Raw genomic sequence first — 19,193 nt, forward strand, 5'->3', positions numbered from 1 at the left:
TTACTGTTGCTCCTTTTTCTTTTCTTTCTTTTGTTGTTTGTTTTGTTTTCTTTTCTTTTCTTTTCTTTTCTTTTTTTTTTTGAGACAGGATCTTGCTCTGTCGCTCAGGCTGGAGTGCAGTGCCATGATCACGGCTCACTACAGCCTCGACCTCCTGGGCTCAAGTGATCCTCCCATCTCAGCCTCCAAAGTAGCTGGGACTACAGGTTCGTGGCCACCTTGCCCTGCAATTTTTATTTTTATTTTTATTTTTTATTAGAGATGAGGTCTCCCTATGTTGCCCAGGCTGGTATTAAACTCCTGGGCTCAACCAATCCTCCCACTTTGGCCTCCCAAAGTGCTGAGATTACAGGCAGGAGCCCTTGCACCCAGCCAGTTGTGGGGTTTTTTTTAGATAGTCTTTTTTTTTTTTTTTTTTGAGGCAGAGTCTCGTTCTGTCACCCGGACTGGAGTGCAGTGGCCAGATCTCAGCTCACTGCAAGCTCCGCCTCCTGGGTTTACGCCATTCTCCTGCCTCAGCCTCCCGAGTAGCTGGGACTACAGGCGCCCGCCACCTCGCCCGGCTAGTTTTTTGTATTTTTTAGTAGAGACGGGGTTTCACCGTGTTAGCCAGGATGGTCTCGATCTCCTGACCTCGTGATCCGCCCGCCTCGGCCTCCCAAAGTGCTGGGATTACAGGCTTGAGCCACCGCGCCCGTCCGATAGTCTTTATTGGGTTGTGGAAGTTCCTTCTGCATTAGTCTGCTCAGGCTACCATAAGAAAATACCACAAATTGGGTGGTCTAAACAACATACATTTGTTTCTCATAGTTCTGGAGACTAAAATCCCAAGATCAAGGTGCCAGCAGGATTGGGTTCTGTTGATATCTCTTTTCCTGGCTTGTAGATGGCTGCATTCTCACTGTGTCCTCCCATGGCCTTTTCTCTGCGTTTGTGTTGGTGAAATGGGGGAGATCTGATGTCTCTTCCTTTTCTTATAATGAGAGTAGTCCCCTCAGATTAGGGCCCCATCCATATGACCTCATTTAACCTTTATTTCTTTTATTTTAAGACAGTGTCTCGCTCTGTCACCCAGGCTGGAGTTCAGTGGCGCGATCTCGGCTCACTGCAACCTCCATGTCCTGGGGTCAAGCGATTCTCCTGCCTCAGCCTTGTGAGTAGCTGGGATTACAGGTGTGCGCGACTATGCCTGGATAATTTTTGTATTTTTAGTAGAGACGATGTTTCACCATGTTGGCCAGGCCAGTCTCGAACTCCGACCTCAAGTGATCTGCCCACCTCAGCCTCCAAACTGCTGAAATTACAAGTGTGAGCCACTGTGCCCGGCCTCATTTAGCCTTCATTACCTCCATAAAGGCCCTGTTTCGAAATACAACCACATTGGAGGTTAGAGTTCCAACATACGAATTTTAAGGGGGAACACAATTCACTTGATAACACCTTCTATTTCTAGTTTGTTGTGTGTATTTGTTTTTATCATGGAATGGTATTATATTTTGTCAAGAGCTTTTTCTGTATCTGTTAAGGTTAGCATGTGGTTTTTCTTTATATTAATACTGTATGGTATATTGATTTTCAGATGTTAAACAAACTTTGCATTCCTGGGATAAATCCCATCTGGTCATCGTGTATAATCCTTTTTATATGTTGCTGGATTCAGTTCCCTAAGTTTTAGGGTTTTTTGCTTTTGTGTTTGTTGAGACAGAGCCTTACTCTGTCACCAGGCTGGAGTGCAGTGGCGTGATTTTGGCTCATTGCAACCTCCACCCCCCGGGTTTGAGCAATTCTCGTGTCTCAGCCTCCTGAGTAGCAGGGATTACAGGCATGCGCCAATGTGCCTGGCTAATTTTTGTATATTTAGTAGAGATGGGGGTTTCATCATGTTGGCCAGGCTGGTCTCGAACTCCTGACCTCAAACAATCCACCCACCTCAGCCTCCCAAAGTGCTAGGATTATAGGCATAAGCCGCCATGCCCAGGCTTGGGCTTTGTTTTGATACTTTTTGTGTACATATTCATAAGAAATATTGGTCTGCAGTTTTCTTGTTATGTCTATATCATTCTTTAATATCAGAGTAATACTAGCCTCACAGAATGAATTGCAAAGAGTTCCCTCTTGTTTTTTGGAGGAATTTGTAAGAACTGGTGTTAATTCTTCTTTAAACATTTTGGTAAAATTCACCTCGGAAGCATCTAGTCCTGGGCTTTTCTTCATGGAAAGTTTTTTTTTTTTAATTATTAATTCAATCTCATTACTTGTTATATATCCATTCAGATTTTCTTTTTGTTTTAGTTGTTATTTTACTTTATTTTTTGAGACAGGGTCTTGCTCTCACCCAGACTGGAGTTCTTTAGATTTTCTATGTCTTCTTGAGTTAATTTCAGTAGTTTTTGTTTTCTAGGAGTTTACCCATTTCATTTGGGTTATCTAATTTGTTGATATACAATTGTTCATTGTATTTTCTTATATTCCTTTTTATTTCCGTAAGGTCTCTCTTGATGTCTCCTCTCTTATTCCTGATTTTAGTTATTTAAGTCTTCTCTCTTTTGTTATTGGCCAGTATAACTACTGGTTTGTCAATTTTGTTGATTTTCAAAAACCAACTTTTAGTTTTGTTGATTTTCTCTATTGTTTTTATATCCTCTATATCATTAATTTTCACTTTAATCCTTATTAGTTCATTTCTCCTGCTGGCTTTGAGTTTGATTTGTTCTTCTTTTCCTAGTTTCTTAAAGTGGAAAATTAGTTATTGATTTGACATCTTTTTATTTTATTTTGTTATTATTATTTTTTTGAGACAGGGTCTCACTCTGTTGCCCAGGCTGGAGTGCAGTGGTGCCATCTCAGCTCACTGCAACCTCTGCTTCCCAGGGTAAAGTGGTCCTCCCACCTGAGCCTCCTGAATAGCTGGGACAATAGGCACAAGCCACTAAGGCCCTGCTAATTATTGGTATTTTTTGTAGAGACCAGATTTCGCCATGTCACCCAGGCTGGTCTCAAACTCCTGGCCTCAAGCGATCCACCTGCCTTGGCCTCCCAAAGTACTGGGATTACAGGTGTGAGCCACTGTGCCCAGTCCTAATATTTTATTTAAAAAGCAAGATGTCAGGCCAGGCAGAGTGGTTCACACGTGTAATCCCAGCACTGTGGGAGTCCAAGGTGGGTGGATAGCTTGAGGCCAGGAGTTTGAGACCAGCCTGGGCAACATGGCAAAACCCAGTCTCTACAAAAAATACCAAAAATAAGCTCACATGGTGGCACATACCTGTAATCTCAGCTACTCGGGAGGTTGAGGCAGGAGAATCACTTTAACTTGGGAGGCGAAGGTTGCAGTGAACCAAGATTGCACCACTGCACTCCAGCCTGGGCAACAGAGAGAGACTCTGTTTCAAATAAATAAATTAATTAAATTAAATATAGGAATTTACACCTATATATTTTCCTCCATGAACTAACTTAGCTGGATCCCATAGTTTCATATGCTGTTTTAGTTTTGTTTTTGTTTTTGTTTTTGTTTGAGATGGAGTCTTGCTCTGTCGCCCAGGTTGGAGTGCAGTGGCACGATCCTTGGCTCACTGCAAGCTCTGCCTCCTGGGTTCAAGTGATTCTCCTGCCTCAGCCTCCCGAGTATCTGGGATTACAGGCGCCTGCCACAACACTCAGCTAATTTTTTTTTTTTTTTTTGGATTTTTAGTAGAGATGGGGTTTCACTGTGTTAGCCAGGATGGTCTCAATCTTCTGACCGTGTGATCCGCTCACCTGGGCCTCCCAAAGTGCTGGGATTACAGGCGAGAGCCACCGCGCCCAGAGCTGTTTTAGTTTTTATCCATCTCAAATTACTTCTCACTTTCTCCTGTATTTCTTCTTTGACTTTTTGGCTATTTTGGAGTTTGTTGTTTAATTTTCACATACTTGTGAATTTCTCAAATTTCCTTATGTTAAGTCCTTATTTGATTTCATTGTGGTCACAGAAAATACTCTGTATGACTTCAATCTTTCTAAATTCAGGCTTTTTTTAAAAAAATAATGTAGCATACAGCTTATGCTGGAGAATATTCCATGTCCATTTGAAAAGAATATGTGTTCTGCTATTGTTGGGAGACATGTTCTATAGATGTCTATTAGGTCTGGTTGTTTTAGTGTTTAGTCTGTTGTTCTGAGTCTTCTGTTTCCTTGTTGATTTTCTGCCTGGTTGTTCTATCCATTATTGAAAATGAAGTTTCATTGTTTACAACTGTTGTTCTTCAACTCTGTCAATTTCACTTAATGTGTTTTCCTTAAATGCTTTGAAGCAGTAAGACTCCAAGCCTTTGCTGAGGGGCTCTCTGAGTGTACTGGGGTATGACTTTGATGCTCCAGCAGGCTGGTAACAACTCTGCCTTAGCTTTCCCTTCCTGCTCCTGTAGACCCTCATGGTCAAGCAGCAGTGAAAGATTAGCCCATTCTCTGCTGCTTCCTGGGCATGTGTACAGCTCTGGCCATGAGTATGGCCTTCTAGAGTCCCAATAATGTGTTGGAGATTTTTAAAGCCCTCAATGGATAATTTATTCCCCAGTTTTTATTTATTTCTGTTTTTTATTTGTTAGTCTCTAATTAGCCCTAACTCATATTGCCACCTCAGATGGGTGTGATGTTAAACAACTGCCATCAAATGTTTTTGAGACTCAATCTAGGGCTATGGCTTTTTGCATAGAGGGAGCTCTGAGTCAGGTGAGATAAGGACAAATTTGAGTATAAAGCTTGTTTCAGTGAATTACCAGGTAGGTCAAATAGCTGCAATTCTGTAGGAATTGGTGTTTGTGGGATGCTCTAAATCTGTTGTGTCCCAGTGGTTCCTAAACATCTGGTTTTTGTACTCTCTGTAGTTGCAGAGATGTTGGTTTTCAAGGCTACCATGGAGCTGGAAAGAGGAGGATGAGAATACACAAAGCTCCCTATTCTTACTGAAATAAAACCCTTTTTTGGGGGGGGGGCAGGGGGTGCGGATAGTCTCACTCTGTGGTCCTGGCAGGCTGCAGGGCAGTGGCATGGTCATTGCTCATTGCAGCCTCTAACTTCGGTCTTAAGCAATCCTGCCTTAGCCTCTTGAGTAGCTGGGACTACAGGCATGTGCCACCATGCCCAGCTAATTTTCTTTTTTCAGATGGAGATTCGCTCTGTCACCCGGGCTGGAGTGCAGTGGCACAATCTTGGCTCATTGCAACCTCCGCCTCCCAGGTTCAAGCGATTCTCCTGCTTCATCCTCCTGAGTAGCTGGGACTACAGGCATATGCCACCACGCCTGGCTAATTTTTTGTATTTTTAGTAGACACGGGGTTTCACCGTGTTAGCCAGGATGGTCTTGACCTCCTTACCTCGTGATCCTCGCACCGAAGTGCTGGGATTACAGGAGTGAGCCACCACGCCCAGCCAATTTTCTTTTTTTAATTTGTTGTAGAGATAGGATCTTTCTATGTTGCCCAGGATACTCTCGAACTTCTGGCTTCAAGTGATCCTCCTGCCTCAGCCTCCCAAAATGCTGAGATTATAGGCACGAGCTACCACACCTGGCCTTGAAATAAAGCCTTTGAAAAAAGGTACTCCTTGGATTGTTGCAAGACTATTATCCAGAGTTCTGAAAATGCTGATTTTGACCATTTTTGCCACTTGTCCTCATTGCTTTTGAGAGGTGAAGCCAGCTGGGCTTCTGGGTGGGCTGGGGACTTGGAGAACTTTTCTGTCTAGCTAAAAGATTGTAAACACATCATTAAGTGCTCTGCGTCTAGCAGAAGGTTTGCAAACGCACCAATCAGCGCTCTGTAAAAATGGACCAATCAGCACTCTGTAAAATGGACCAATCAGCAGGAAGTGGGCGGGGCCAAATAAGGGAATAAAAGCTCGTCAGGGGCGCCAGCAGTGGCAACCCCAGTGGTCATCTTCTACACCGTGAAAGTTTTGTTCTTTCTCTCTTCACGGTAAATCTTGCTGCTGCTCACTCTTTGGGTCCTCACTACTTTTATGAGCTGTAACACTCACTGTGAAGGTCTGTGGCTTCACTCCTGAAGTTAAGGGAGACCATGAACCCACCGGACACATCTGAACATCTGAAGGAACAAACTCTGGACACACCATCTTTAAGAGCTGTAACACTCCTGGCGAGGGGCCGCAGCTTCATTCTTGAAGTCAGGAAGACCAAGAACCCACTGGAAGGAACCAATTCCAGACACACTTTGACAGAGCAGATTTTTGGATGTCCTTACTCTGCTATTGTGGAAGTGCTTCTGATTAATATGTTTGTTAAATATCCATTCTTAATTCCCATGGGTTTTTTATTTGTCTTTGTTTTAGCTAAGAGTGATTTTAATAATGACTATTTTGGTATCTCAGGCTCTGCAGGGGAGTTGGAAAGCCACACTTGGAAACTCTCATCCAGGAAATATTTCCAAAATCACACCAGAACTGGATTCATAAAGACACCTGTTTCTGCTGCTGCTGTCTTGCTACACACAGATGCTGCTCCTTTCAACATTATCAATGTAGATACTGGATGTTGTTGCTAGAACCACTGCTTCTTCTGAAAACTCATTGCCACCATGGCTGCTCCCTATCCCAGCACTGACTCCACGAAATTCCTACTACTTTTGATTCACCAGCTTCAGGCTCAAAGTCCAATGCAAGAGAATTCTAATCGATAGAGCTGAGTTAACATGTCTATGCTCTGGGTATCAGGGAGCTGGGGAAAGTGATTTTTAAATTTCTATATTGGATGGTACTCTTGGTACACCATGACTCATAGGATGGGAATTCTTCAAACATGGGGAAGTAACTCTATTTTCCATAAAACCTGTACAATGTCATAATAAAAATGATTTGTACTTAATTTTTAAAAGTTTTAATTGACACAATAATTGTACATATTTATTGGATACAATATGTTTCAATACCTGTATACATTGTGATCAAATCAAGGTAATCAACATACCCATCACCTCAAACATTTACCATTTCTTCGTGGTGGGAACATACAAAATCCTTTCTTCTAGCTATTTTGATATACCTTATTTTTGACTGTGGTCACCCTACTGTAAAATAGGATACCAACACTTACTCTTCCTAATCGCAGCTTTGTACCCATTGACCATCCTCTCCTCATCCCCTCCTTCTCCCTTCCCTCTCCAGTCTCTGGTAACTGCTGTTCCATTAACAACTTCTGTGAAATCAACTTTTTTTAGATTCTACATGTAAATGAGAACGTGTTCATCTTTCTGTGTCTGGTTTATTTCACTTAACATAATGTCTTCTAGGTTCATCCATGGTGTCACACATTTGGGAATTTTCTTCTTTTTATCTTTTTTTTTTTTTTTTGAGATGGAGTTTCACTCTTGTCATCCAGGCTGGAGTGCACTGGCACGATCTTGGCTCACTGCAACCTCCGCCTCCTGGTTTCAAGTGATTCTCCTGCCTCAGCCTCCTGAGTTGCTGGGACTACAGGTGCACACCACCACACCCGGCTAATTTGGGGTTTTGCCATGTTGGTCAGGCTGGTCTCAAACTCCTGACCTCAGGTGATCCACTCCCCTTGGCCTCCCAAGGTGCTGGGATTACAGGTGTGAACCACCATGCCTAGCCCTACCATATTTTCTTTATCCATTCTTCTGATGATGGACACTTAGGTTGATTCTATATCTTGAGTATTGGGAATAATGTTGCAATAAACATGAGAGTGCAGATATCTGTTCGACATATTGATTTCATTTTCTTTGGATATATACTTAATAATGGGATTGCTGGATCATATGGTAGCTCTGTTTTTAATATTTTGAGGAGCCTCTACTGTTTTCCATAATGGCTGTACTAATTTACATTATCACAAACAGTGTGAAAGGGTTCTCTTTTCTCCACATTCCTTGCCCACACTTACCCTTTTTTTTTTTTTTTTTTTTTTTTGAGACAAAGTCTGGCCCTATTGCCCAGGCTGGATCCTTTGTCTTTTTGATCATTAATTTGCACTTTATATTCTTGCTTACTATAATAAAGGTTGCTTAACACGTCTCTTTTAATCTTAGATCCACCTACGTTTCCCACTTCTTTTCATGTCATTTACTTGTTGAAGAAATGGGACATTCTTACGAATTTTCCACATTTTATATTTGGATGGTTGCATCTTCATGGTAGTTTAACATGTGCCTTTATTTCTTTTCCTGATTACCGGTAGTTGGTTCTAGATGTGGCTGCTTTTAAGATTTTGTTGTTGATTTTTTTGGTTTTGCCATAGTGCATCTTCATGGAGATTTTTATTTTTCTTAATTGCAATTGTAGGGTATATTGAATTTGCAGATTCTTTTGTCACTTCTGGAAAATTTTAAGCCATTACTTCTTGAAATGTTGCCTCTTATTCTCACTTCTAAATTTTTTTTTTTTTTGAGACAGTGTTGCTGTGTCGCCTGGGGGCTGGAGTGCAGTGGCACAATCTTGGCTCACTGCAACCTCTGCCTCCCAGGTTCATGTGAGTCTCCTGCCTCAGCCTCCTGTGTAGCTGGGATTACAGGCATGCACCATCACACCTAATTTTTGTATTTTTAGTAGAGGCAGGGTTTCACCATATTGGCCAGGCTGGTCTCGAACTCCTGGCCTCAAATGATCTGCTCGCCTTTGCCTTCCAAAGTGCTGGGATTACAGGTGTGAGCCACCATGCCCAGCCAGCGTTTCTGGTATTTTAAAAGCCTGTTAGACATTATATATCATTAAAAAATGTACACAAATTAACAGAAATATTCTTGATTTGGCTGCCATTAAATTAACTTGGTATGATGTAGATTATCACATTGTAAGTTCCGACAGCTATATATCTTTGATTAATAGAAATGTTATTACATAATGAGAGCAATATATTTGACAAGTAAAGCCATTCAAAACACATTGTCTATGGGGAGAAGAAATTTAAAGGGTTTCCTGGTAATGAAATATTGAAACTATTCTATAATATCATTTAACCCCCACTACTCACACCCTCCTTTCATTCCTCTGCTTGCAGTGTCTATGAAAAACATATATGCCCCAGATGTTTCATGGTCCAAGGGCAATCTAAATAGTGAGTCAATATCATAGGCCATGTCTTTCATGGGAAGAGTAGTTGCTCCAGATTATCCAGGCTCAAATTCCATTGGAGGAACAAGAATGGATCAATTGTAATATAATCCTACTTTGCTACAATAGATCTCAACACTCAGAAACCAAGTGTATAAAAGATTACTGACCGCCAGTCCCGGTGGCTCACGCCTGTAATCTCAGCACTTTGGGAGGCCGAGACGGGCTGATCACAAGGTCAGGAGATCGAGACCATCCTGGCTAACACGGTGAAACCCCGTCTCTACTAAAAAATACAAAAAATTAGCTGGGCGTGGTGGCGGGCGCCTGTAGTCCCACCTACTCGAGAGGCTGAGGAAGGAGAATGGCGTAAACCCGGGAGGTGGAGCTTGCAGTGAGCCAAGATCTCGCCACTGCACTCCAGCCTGAGCGACAGAGCAAGACTCTGTCTCAAAAAAATAAGTAAATAAAAATAAAAATAAACAACAATAAAAAATAATGAAGACTACTGACCAATCTTAATGCTTAAAGTTAAGTATGCCTGATAGGAGTTTTATAGTTTAACAGACTGCAGAATGTAATCAGCATTGGTACATTCAATTAGCTGACTTCCCCATTTTAAAATCGGGGATTAAAGCTAAAGCTGGACGTGGTGACAGATGCTGGTAATCTCCCCACTTTGGGAGGCCTAAGTGGGAGGATCACTGGAGCCAAGGAGTTTGAGACCAGCCTGGGTGACATAGTGAGTCCCTATCTCTAAGACAAAAAAAAAAAAAAGGCTTTAATTTGGTCAATATAGCAAGACCTCATCTCTACTAAAAATAAAAAAAAATTAGCTAGGTATGATGGCATGTGCCTGTGGCCCCAGCTACATGCGAGGCTGAGGTGGGAGGATTGGTTGAGCTTAGGAGGTTGAGGCTGTAGTGAGACATGATGGCATCACTGCACTCCAGCCTGGGCAACAGAGTGAGACTCTGTCATCAACAAAACAATCCTCTATCAGTGTTCATCAGCCAATACAAATACTCAGGTGGAAGGTGGAGAGCATATGAAGAAACCCTTTGTGCAACCTCATCAACTACAACAAATTCAATTTTAGTCAGTTTGTTACCATAAAAGCCAACAGCTTCAAGAGCATTTTAGAACAGTTTTCTAAGTCTCTAATTTTCCTGAAACTACATTGAAAATATTTATAGACATGTATTTTTTGAGTTTGAAGAGAATTCACTTTTGGTCAGACTCCCAAAAGGAGATTACCATTGGAACAGTATGAGAAAAACTTGCCTGCAAGTAAAGTTTCTCACATTTTCTAGCTTGTGCTGGTCTTTAAGAAACCAAAATTAGCCTTTTTGGTTATTTGGATTTTAAGTGACAAGATTATGTTGAATATACTTTTTCTTTTTTGAGACAGAGTCTTGCTCTGTCTCCCAGGCTGGAGTGCAGTGGTGCTATCTTGGCTGACTGCAACCTCTGCCTCGTGGGTTCAAGTGATTCTCCTGCTTCAGCCTCCCAAGTAGCTGGGATTAGAGTCGCCCACCACGCCCTAATTTTTGCTAGATATGGGGTTTCACCATACTGACCAGGCTGGTCTCAAACTCCTGACCTCGTGATTCGCCCGCCTTGGCCTCCCAAAATGCTGGGATTACTGGTGTGAGCCACTGCGTCCAGCTGAATATACTTTTTCAAACTACACTTTAGTCTCACCACCCTCTAAGATTATGATACAGTTCCCCGAATGGGTACATCTCTTTGAGTGGTAAGTCTCTTTGAAGTGGTAAATTTCTTTAAAGGGTAAAACCAGAGATTAAATTGACACTTAAGAATAGCACAATTCTGGCAGGGCACGGTGGCTCATGCTTGTAATCCCAGGACTTTGGGAGGTGGAAGTGGGTGCATCACCCGAGGTCAGTAGTTCGAGACCAGACTGACTGACATGGCGAAGCCCTGTCTCTACTAAAAACACAAAAATTCTAGCCAGACATGGTGGCAGATGTCTGTAATATCAGCTACTTGGGAGGCTGAGTCAGGAGAATCACTTGAACCTGGGAATGGGAGGTTGCAGTGAGCCCTGATCAGATCTGCACTCCAGCCTGGGTAACAAGAGTGAAACTCCAACTCAGGGAAGGAAAAAAGAAAAACCAAAAAACAGCACAATTCCAAGCTCATTCTGGTTGGGGGTGGAGGGTGGCGGGGGAGGGAAGAACAGCAGAAGTTAAGGTCTTCAGAACGTTCAGCATTACTCTGTAACACCCAGAACACCACTATATCCTTTCCTACAGTTTATAAAAAGTAGTAAAGTCAAAGGTGTATTTTTTATTTTTTGCTATTAACTAAATCTTGGTGAAATTCCATATCTAATCTATTTCAAGACAAATGTAAGACCCCAACCAATCCTAAAAGAACAGCCTTTTTTTTTTTTTTGAGACGGAGTCTCGCTCTGTCACCCGGGCTGGAGTGCAGTGGCCAGATCTCAGCTCACTGCAAGCTCCGCCTCCCGGGTTTACGCCATTCTCCTGCTTCAGCCTCCGGAGTAGCTGGGACTACAGGCGCCCGCCACCTCGCCCGGCTAGTTTTTTGTATTTTTTCAGTAGAGACGGGGTTTCACCGTGTTAGCCAGGATGATCTCAAACTCCTGACCTCGTGATCCGCCCGTCTCGGCCTCCCAAAGTGCTGGGATTACAGGCTTGAGCCACCGCGCCCGGCCCTAACAGCCTATATTTTTATAAACAATAATTTCCAAAAAAACCCCAATATTTTCTAGTGACTATAAAAAATATATAGAATTTGCATTGTTTTTGCTTAAAAGTTGAAACCACAGATTAGATGCCAACTCTATTTGGCTGTAAGTTTAAGGGAAGGGGGTTTTCTATGAATGACCCTTTGTAACTACTCAACACTAGAATCAATTGAAATGGTATACACACACAGCTATAACTAAAATTATTCATACACTTACATGTTTTCGAATCACCTTTTAAAAAAATTGAGACTGGGTCTCATTCTGTTGCCTAGGCTAGATAGAGTGTAATGGAGCAACCATAGCTCAACTGCAGCTCAACACACCTGGTCTTAGTCTACTTTTTTTTTTGAGAGGTTCTCACTCTGTTGCCCAGGCTGGAGCACAGATCTCACTGCAATCTCCACCTCCTGGACTCCAGCGATCCTCCCACCTGAGTACAGAACCATGCCCAGCTAGCTAATTTTTGTATTTTTAGTAGAGTTAGGGTTTTGACATACTGGCCAGGCTGGTCTTGAAGTCCTGGACTCAAGCCATCCACCTACCTTGGCCTTCCAAAGTGCTAGGATTACAGGCATGAGCCACTGCGCCCAGCCAACTTGGTCAGCTTTTTAATTGGTGAAGTTTAGCATCCTGTGATTTTTTGAGACAGGGTCTCACTTTGTCAAACAGGGTGGAGTGCAGTGGCACGAACATGACTCACTGCACCCTTCATCTCCCTGGCTCAAGCAATCATCCCGCCTCAGCACAAGTAGCTGGGACTACAGGTGTGCACCACCACATTGAGCTAATTTTTGTAGAGACTAGGGTTTTGCCATGTTGCCTTGGCCTCCCAAAGTGCTTGGGAATACAGGCATGATCTACAGCATGCAGCCTAGCATCCTGATTGACATTAAATCAAATCTTGGTAATGGCAAGTGGCTTAATTGTTCAGATATGCCCTTATATTAAATTTTGTGAAGATTAGTGAGGATCTCTGCTATTATGAAAAGATGCACTGAAGAGTAATGGAATAAGCTATGCTTATCCATGCTAGCATCCCAACAGACATCTCATTTTAATAGTCCTCATACTATAAAAATGAGCGAGATTACAGATTAACACGTTAACCAATGAAATTACTAAGGTCTTTTGTTAGGATAACATCACACAGAATTTGGTCTAAACAATGCAAAAGGCAAATACAATGTATGAAAACATATACAAACTGAGTATGTTTGTTATAGGTATTTCAGAATTCATTTCTATCCCCTCCCCAATAAACTTGTCCAATTACTTTGTTCTAAATTAATGTTTGGGAATGAGATCTTGATACTAGCTTCACAGTTCATCCAACCTAGGACACTTAGCCTAAGAGTATCTACTCAAATTTGCATCAATTGGTGAACTGATAGGCCCTGATATCTGAATTAAATCTAGAGTTCCAAGCCCCTGCAAGAAAAAACAAGTGAATTCTTACTTTCCCTTCAATTCTTTGTAAAACATCTCAATCATCTCTAGATATATTTTTTCTCAGTCATACATATCAAGACTTGATTAAAAGCTTGGATTTTGTTTAAAAAGCCTTTATTCATTTTTTGATCAGGGAAAAGGACAATCTCAATGTCAACTTGTCACCTAATCATAAATTTGAACTTACAGGATTCACTACCCTAGACACTGCACCTGATAACACAACTTAAAAATGAACTTCCTTCCATTCCCTAAAGTTGCATATTGAATGAACAGAATCCCTTCCAACAGCCAACACTGGTACTTGGCCTAGGTGTGTGTGAGAACAACTAGCAAAACAGCAGCAAAAAAAGGCCAAGAGCATTGTAACTTGATAGCCCAAGAAGTACAATCATTGTAACCAAGTTGTAAGCACCAAATTAAAAAAAAAAAAGGTGGGGCTCATCAGCATAAAAAACACCAGTTTTGTGAGATCTCCCGTTGTGTGAAATCAACTACTCTGCCGGCAAACACATCTGCCAATCCCAGTAGCTAACACTGAAGCAAAGGTCCCAAAATCCAACTACACTGAATGCAAAATTCAAAGCTTTTATTCCAGGTCCTCTCAAACCTGGATATAAAACGGCTTCTTTTCAGTGCACCCGGAGGGTCCACTGTAATGACTCAAGTCACATTTGGATTGACTGACACACCTAAGATACCTTTTCCACTATTCCTATGTCTGAATATGGAAATGTTTAACTACTCAGTTCATGCACTGTGTTAAAAACTAATTTACTATCAAGACTTTTTCTAAACTCACACAGCATTAACAGCTAACTGTAATACAACTTCCTCAGAATGCCCAAACAGAAAACACTTTGTTCAATCTTGTGGTGACTGAGAATACAACACAACTAAATCTTTTGCCATTTCAAATTTTAATCTAACTTTTGACCACACTCATACCTTTCTACCAAAATCCTTGAGTTATAATTACTTTAAATGCTCTTGAACCCTAGATCCTATCAGTTTTACAGTGCTCCTGTGTGCATCTGAATTTTTATCAAGAATTAAAAGTCATTGTGTTATGATTACAAAGCTTTTACTAGGTGACCATTGATTAAAGCCAAAGTAATCAGCGATTTAAAAATGGCTTTTCAGAGACAGGAACAAAGTAAAAGGAGCTACTAACAATTTTATTCCAATCCAGAAGAAACATGGTCTACTAGAAAGCTTCTCCTAATCACAACACTTACGTCTTCCTCTCAGGACAGTCTTCAGATAACCAGAGGAGAAAGAACATTGTTCAAAGGTGTGGTAGAAACCTCAGTTAACAGGGAGAAGATGAAGCCTTAAGAGCACAGAATACACCTACAAATTGGGGAAGAGGGTGATGCTGGCTGGCTATTTATAAAGGACCGCAGTTTCTCTGTATGAACCAATACTCTCTACAAAATCAACTGTGCCTTAATTATTGCTTATTTTAAATTACATTTTTACAGAGCTATGTAGTACCTGACGCAGAAAAGCAATCACATAAGGAAGCATTTATTTGAAGTTTAACATGAAATGATACAAATAAAATGTGTATAAACAAATCCACATTGAGTCATAACACAGATAGCAAAGGACAAAGTAAAAACAAAGAAAACTAATTGGCAGCTATATACAGTTGGACACAATCGTGTCTTGTACACTAGAAAGTCTTTTACAAAATAATCATCTTAGATCAACAGAAGACCAATCTTCAATGTCGTCCTGCAAGATGGGTTACTTTAACATCTCCTCCTAAAAACAAAAACAAAATACCAATTAGATTTGTGCAACTCTGACAAGCTTTTAAAGGTCCACTTTCATGAACTGTTTTAAGTCCTCACTTTATTCTTTTCTTCAATAATTAAAGATCATATGCATATTTATTGGCAAAATACAGTTTGGGTAGTCAATAAACTCACCCTGGAGTTCCCAAATAATATTAAATTCAAATCTATTCAGGAAAGAATCTGGGAATACAATCTTCCCATATTCACAGGTTCAACTATGCTAGATGAAGGTCTACTAGAAGCATCTCTAGTAACCCAAGTAAAATGCTATCACAAACACCAATTTCTAATAAGATTATTACAAGAACATAAATTGAATTGTGCATATGATCTTTAATTTATATCCCAGATTTAAAAGTTCTTGTTTTGGTTTGTAGATTTCACTATTAGCTATAAAAAGAAAAAGCAAGCATTAAATCTTAAAAGAATGAACACTTAAAATGAGGCTCCACAATTGAAATACAACACTAAACAGAAGACCAAAATGATTAAGCTGTAAAAAGGCATTTATGTATTTTAACTCCTGTAAAAAACCATTTAAGTTAAGTTTAGACACTTAATCTCCAAAAAGATTAAAAAAGAAGCCAAAGTCTGAAGTTTTCCACTTTAATCTTTACGCTGGTACATGAAGTTGGAAGAGACCATACCACAGGACAGCGTTTTCTGGTGTATGCCTTGCGCTCTGCCCGCAACGTGCGACCCCCAGAGATAGACGTGGTCAGGGTGACACACGGCCTGCAATGAAGTTCCCGCTGGCGGGTACAAACAAGGTATAATGTCAGAGTTAGAAGACAACATTCTTGTTTTCCTTAAGTTGTACCCATTTCAGTACTTTACCTGTTAATAGTTCTAAAATGTTTAATTATTCCTCTAGACCACCTGGTACACAAAAGCAAACAGAAAAACTCTTAAGTTTTTCTGCAATACTAAAGAAAGTGAGATAAGACTTTAAAGTTAAAGATCTATAGACACTTTAGGCAAAACAGGCTCATAAAGCAATTAAAAAAAATCAACAATTTAGTAAAAACAGGCTACATAGTATTTTGTTTTTACGTTTCATTTGTCTATTGATCTTTAAATTAAATTAGACATTTCTACTGTTTTCCTGTACTCTTATACACACCTGTTTTCTCCAATGTTCTCCTTTAGTATGGCTGGTAATTGTTTTGGTGATTGCCACCCCCTCGAGATGCCTTGCCGTAAGTGCTCTGTTGACCTATTTTGAAAACACAGAAATTTCATTAACATAGTTTTCTACAAAACTGTTTCTTTACAATACACTGAGAAACAATTAAATCTACAAATCTTTGCATGCTAAATAAAAAGTATTAAAATATTAAGATATTTTAACACCCATTATAAGCTAGTTGTAAATCATACATCCTAGTTCATTTATAACCACCAAGCTATGTTAGTATAATCACCCTATGATTGTAACATGCCTCAAACACTTAACTCCAAACAGAAAGCCCATACACACAATTTCAGAACAGGACTGTATGTTAACAATGAATTTTAATACCACTGGTTTATAAAATTAAGTTAAATGTTCTTACCACTGTAGTCTGCATATCCCTGTCCATATCCATAGTTCCCATAGTTATACCCAGTATAATCATATCCGCCATAGCCACTATAGTTTTGATCACCACCATAGGCACTATTGTAATTTCCATATCCTTGATCATAATAGTTATTAAATCCTTGGTTCCAGTTTTGGCCCTGACCTGAAACAATGCACAATGATTGTTAGGAAACAACTTCTGACCCCCAATTCTAACATAAAATGATGAGTTCTTGTCTCTCACTCTGCAAATCTTAAAGGGCAGAATGGACATATATATTGCTATCTGCTTGAAAAACTATTCTTCCAGCTGTTACAAAAAAAGGGGGCAGAAAGTCCAATTGTGCCAGTATCAAACTTCCTAAATTTAATGGAAAATCATTCAATTTTCCATTAAAGCTGAAGACAGGTATACTGTTCTGTTTAAAACAAGGACTCCTGCCCAAGAAAACCTACCACACCATGGTGCATCATGTAATGGTACACTTTTCCTGTCAGTGATGACACTAATTGTCAAAGTGACCATACTTTTAGTAGTTTTTTGAAACCAGTGAGCTCACAACAAAAACCACCACACACAAGCCCCACTAAGCTGAACGTTTTCCTCCCACTGGAATTGTTTTAAGTTTCAAGTTTTAGTTTCATACAGAACTACTCATATTTAGCAGTATACAGCTTAAACCATGGAGTCATATTCCAAGAATTAAGTCTCACCTCGGCCACGACCCCTCGTACCACCTCGGCCACCAGCCGCAGCACCTCTTCCACCTTTTTGTTGTTGCTGTTGCTGCCTATATACCTCTTTGGGTTGTGCAACTTTGATTTCACACTATAAACAGATTAAAAAACACGAAAATAGAATTTTTACCCGAGTTGTAAAATTTAATCATTTTATTTTTCTCAAACACATTGAGAAATTTCAAAAAATAAAAGATAAAAAAAAAAGAAAAAAGAAAACCTTAAAATTTTCATTTAAAGTACTTAAATGGCTTTACCTTCCCAGAACCAATTTGATGGTATCTGCTTTCTAACAATTTTTTTACTGGCTCTTCATCGGTGTATGTGATAAAACAAAATCCTCTTCTTTCATTTGTTTTTGTATCCATGGGAAGTTCAATATTTTCAATCTGAAATCGAGATGCACACTCCAGGTCATCCCATAATTGTAAAATGCTACCAGAGTGTCAGAATGCCACAGGTACTTTTCAGGCTTCAACTTAAACATGTTATTCTTATCAGGTGACTTCTATACAGACATCACTGCTTTATGATCAACATCAACCTTCAGTAATTTGTTGTATATTTGAAGCAATTGAGACAAAAACAAAACATCCTTTAATATTATTTTGTACCCCAAAGATGCCACTAGCTAACAAGTCCAAATACCGACCACATTTAGGTACCCATGTTTTGGCTCAATTAGATAGTTGGGTTTCCATCAGAGCAGCAATCAAATCAAGGTACAGTCCCTGGAAGCGACTTGAGCAGTCATTTAATCCTACCCTCACACGAAACATGAATCTGCCCTGTATAAATCGGACCAGGACTAAACATTTTATAAACACATCAAGCTTAACTTGTGTAAACATAATCACACACCTCTCCAAAGGCTCCAAAATATTCTTTAATTTGTTCTTCAGAAGTATCCGGGCTCAATCCACCCACAAAAACCTTTTTGGGGGGTTCTTTCCCTTTCAAAGCTTTGGCCCTTTTGGGATCTATCAATTTGCCATCCAGTTTGTGTTCTTTCAGTTCCAAAACCTATGAGACAGATTTATTTAATCTGACAGCAGCATATAACCCCCAGAAAAATGTGCACAACACCACAAAAGCAGCACAATGCAAACAAAACACAGTTCCTACCTTATCAACACTAGCAGCATCTTTGAAAAGCACAAATCCAAATCCTCTTGATCTCCCAGTGACTGGATCTGTTTTAATTGTGCAGTCTACAACTTCCCCAAATCGAGACAAATACTCTGTCAGATCTTTTTTGCTTGTATCCCAGCTCAAGCCTCCAATAAACATTTTACTAGAAATAAAAGGTTTTTTAAAAAATTAGCAATAACTCAAATGATCCTTCAGTTCTGGAATTAAATCGTGGAATAAAAACAGGGACATTTACCCCCTAAGTGTAAGCAATTTAATCCATGTTTACATTTAATCTATGTCACACAAAAATCCCAATTTCCCAACAAAGTTAGTCAAACCAGCGGACAGCTCACTCTCCGCACTACATAAAGCAAAACTCAAAGGAGACCAATAAAATATAATAGTAAAGGTTCTGCCCAGATTCCTTCAGATAGAAGGCCCAACTTCTTAGATGAATCCCTCACATCTTATCTTAGATCCATCCTCGTCCTCAGCTGTCAAGCCAACGTTCCACCCAGAGAACTCATCAATCGTAACACATTTTGTGAATCTGGGTACCAGTAGCCTGCTTGTGCCCGAACTCAGAGTCCTCTAAAACTCTTCCCAGGAAAATCGCGCCGAGTGGTAACAGAGACACAATGAAGAGGCGGCGGCAGCTGCAGCAAGCGGCGCTGGGAGGCCGGCCCCTCTCCACCCC

At 40.4% G+C, this 19,193-nt stretch overlaps 1 protein-coding gene across 2 annotated transcripts; it reads right to left on the minus strand.

The window, feature by feature from the left end:
• Positions 1 to 13,352: 13,352 nt before the first annotated feature.
• HNRNPDL (heterogeneous nuclear ribonucleoprotein D-like) lies at positions 13,353 to 19,174 on the minus strand. Of its 2 annotated transcripts, none has more exons than XM_011941757.1 (7): positions 18,488 to 19,174; positions 18,224 to 18,385; positions 17,620 to 17,751; positions 17,339 to 17,453; positions 16,617 to 16,787; positions 16,184 to 16,276; positions 13,353 to 15,025 (listed from the first exon to the last, which is right to left on the minus strand). In XM_011941757.1, exons 1-6 carry the CDS (start codon positions 18,650 to 18,652, stop codon positions 16,206 to 16,208), a joined length of 816 nt encoding a protein of 271 aa, XP_011797147.1. In that variant the 5' UTR covers positions 18,653 to 19,174; the 3' UTR covers positions 13,353 to 15,025; positions 16,184 to 16,205. The 2 variants fall into 2 exon arrangements, with proteins under 2 accessions (XP_011797147.1, XP_011797148.1); XM_011941758.1 differs by having other exon boundaries at positions 13,353 to 15,812.
• Between the last annotated feature and the right edge of the window lie 19 nt (positions 19,175 to 19,193).

Source organism: Colobus angolensis, unplaced genomic scaffold (assembly GCF_000951035.1).
Source record: "Colobus angolensis palliatus isolate OR3802 unplaced genomic scaffold, Cang.pa_1.0 Scaffold200, whole genome shotgun sequence".
Taxonomy (NCBI): Eukaryota; Metazoa; Chordata; class Mammalia; order Primates; family Cercopithecidae; genus Colobus; species Colobus angolensis.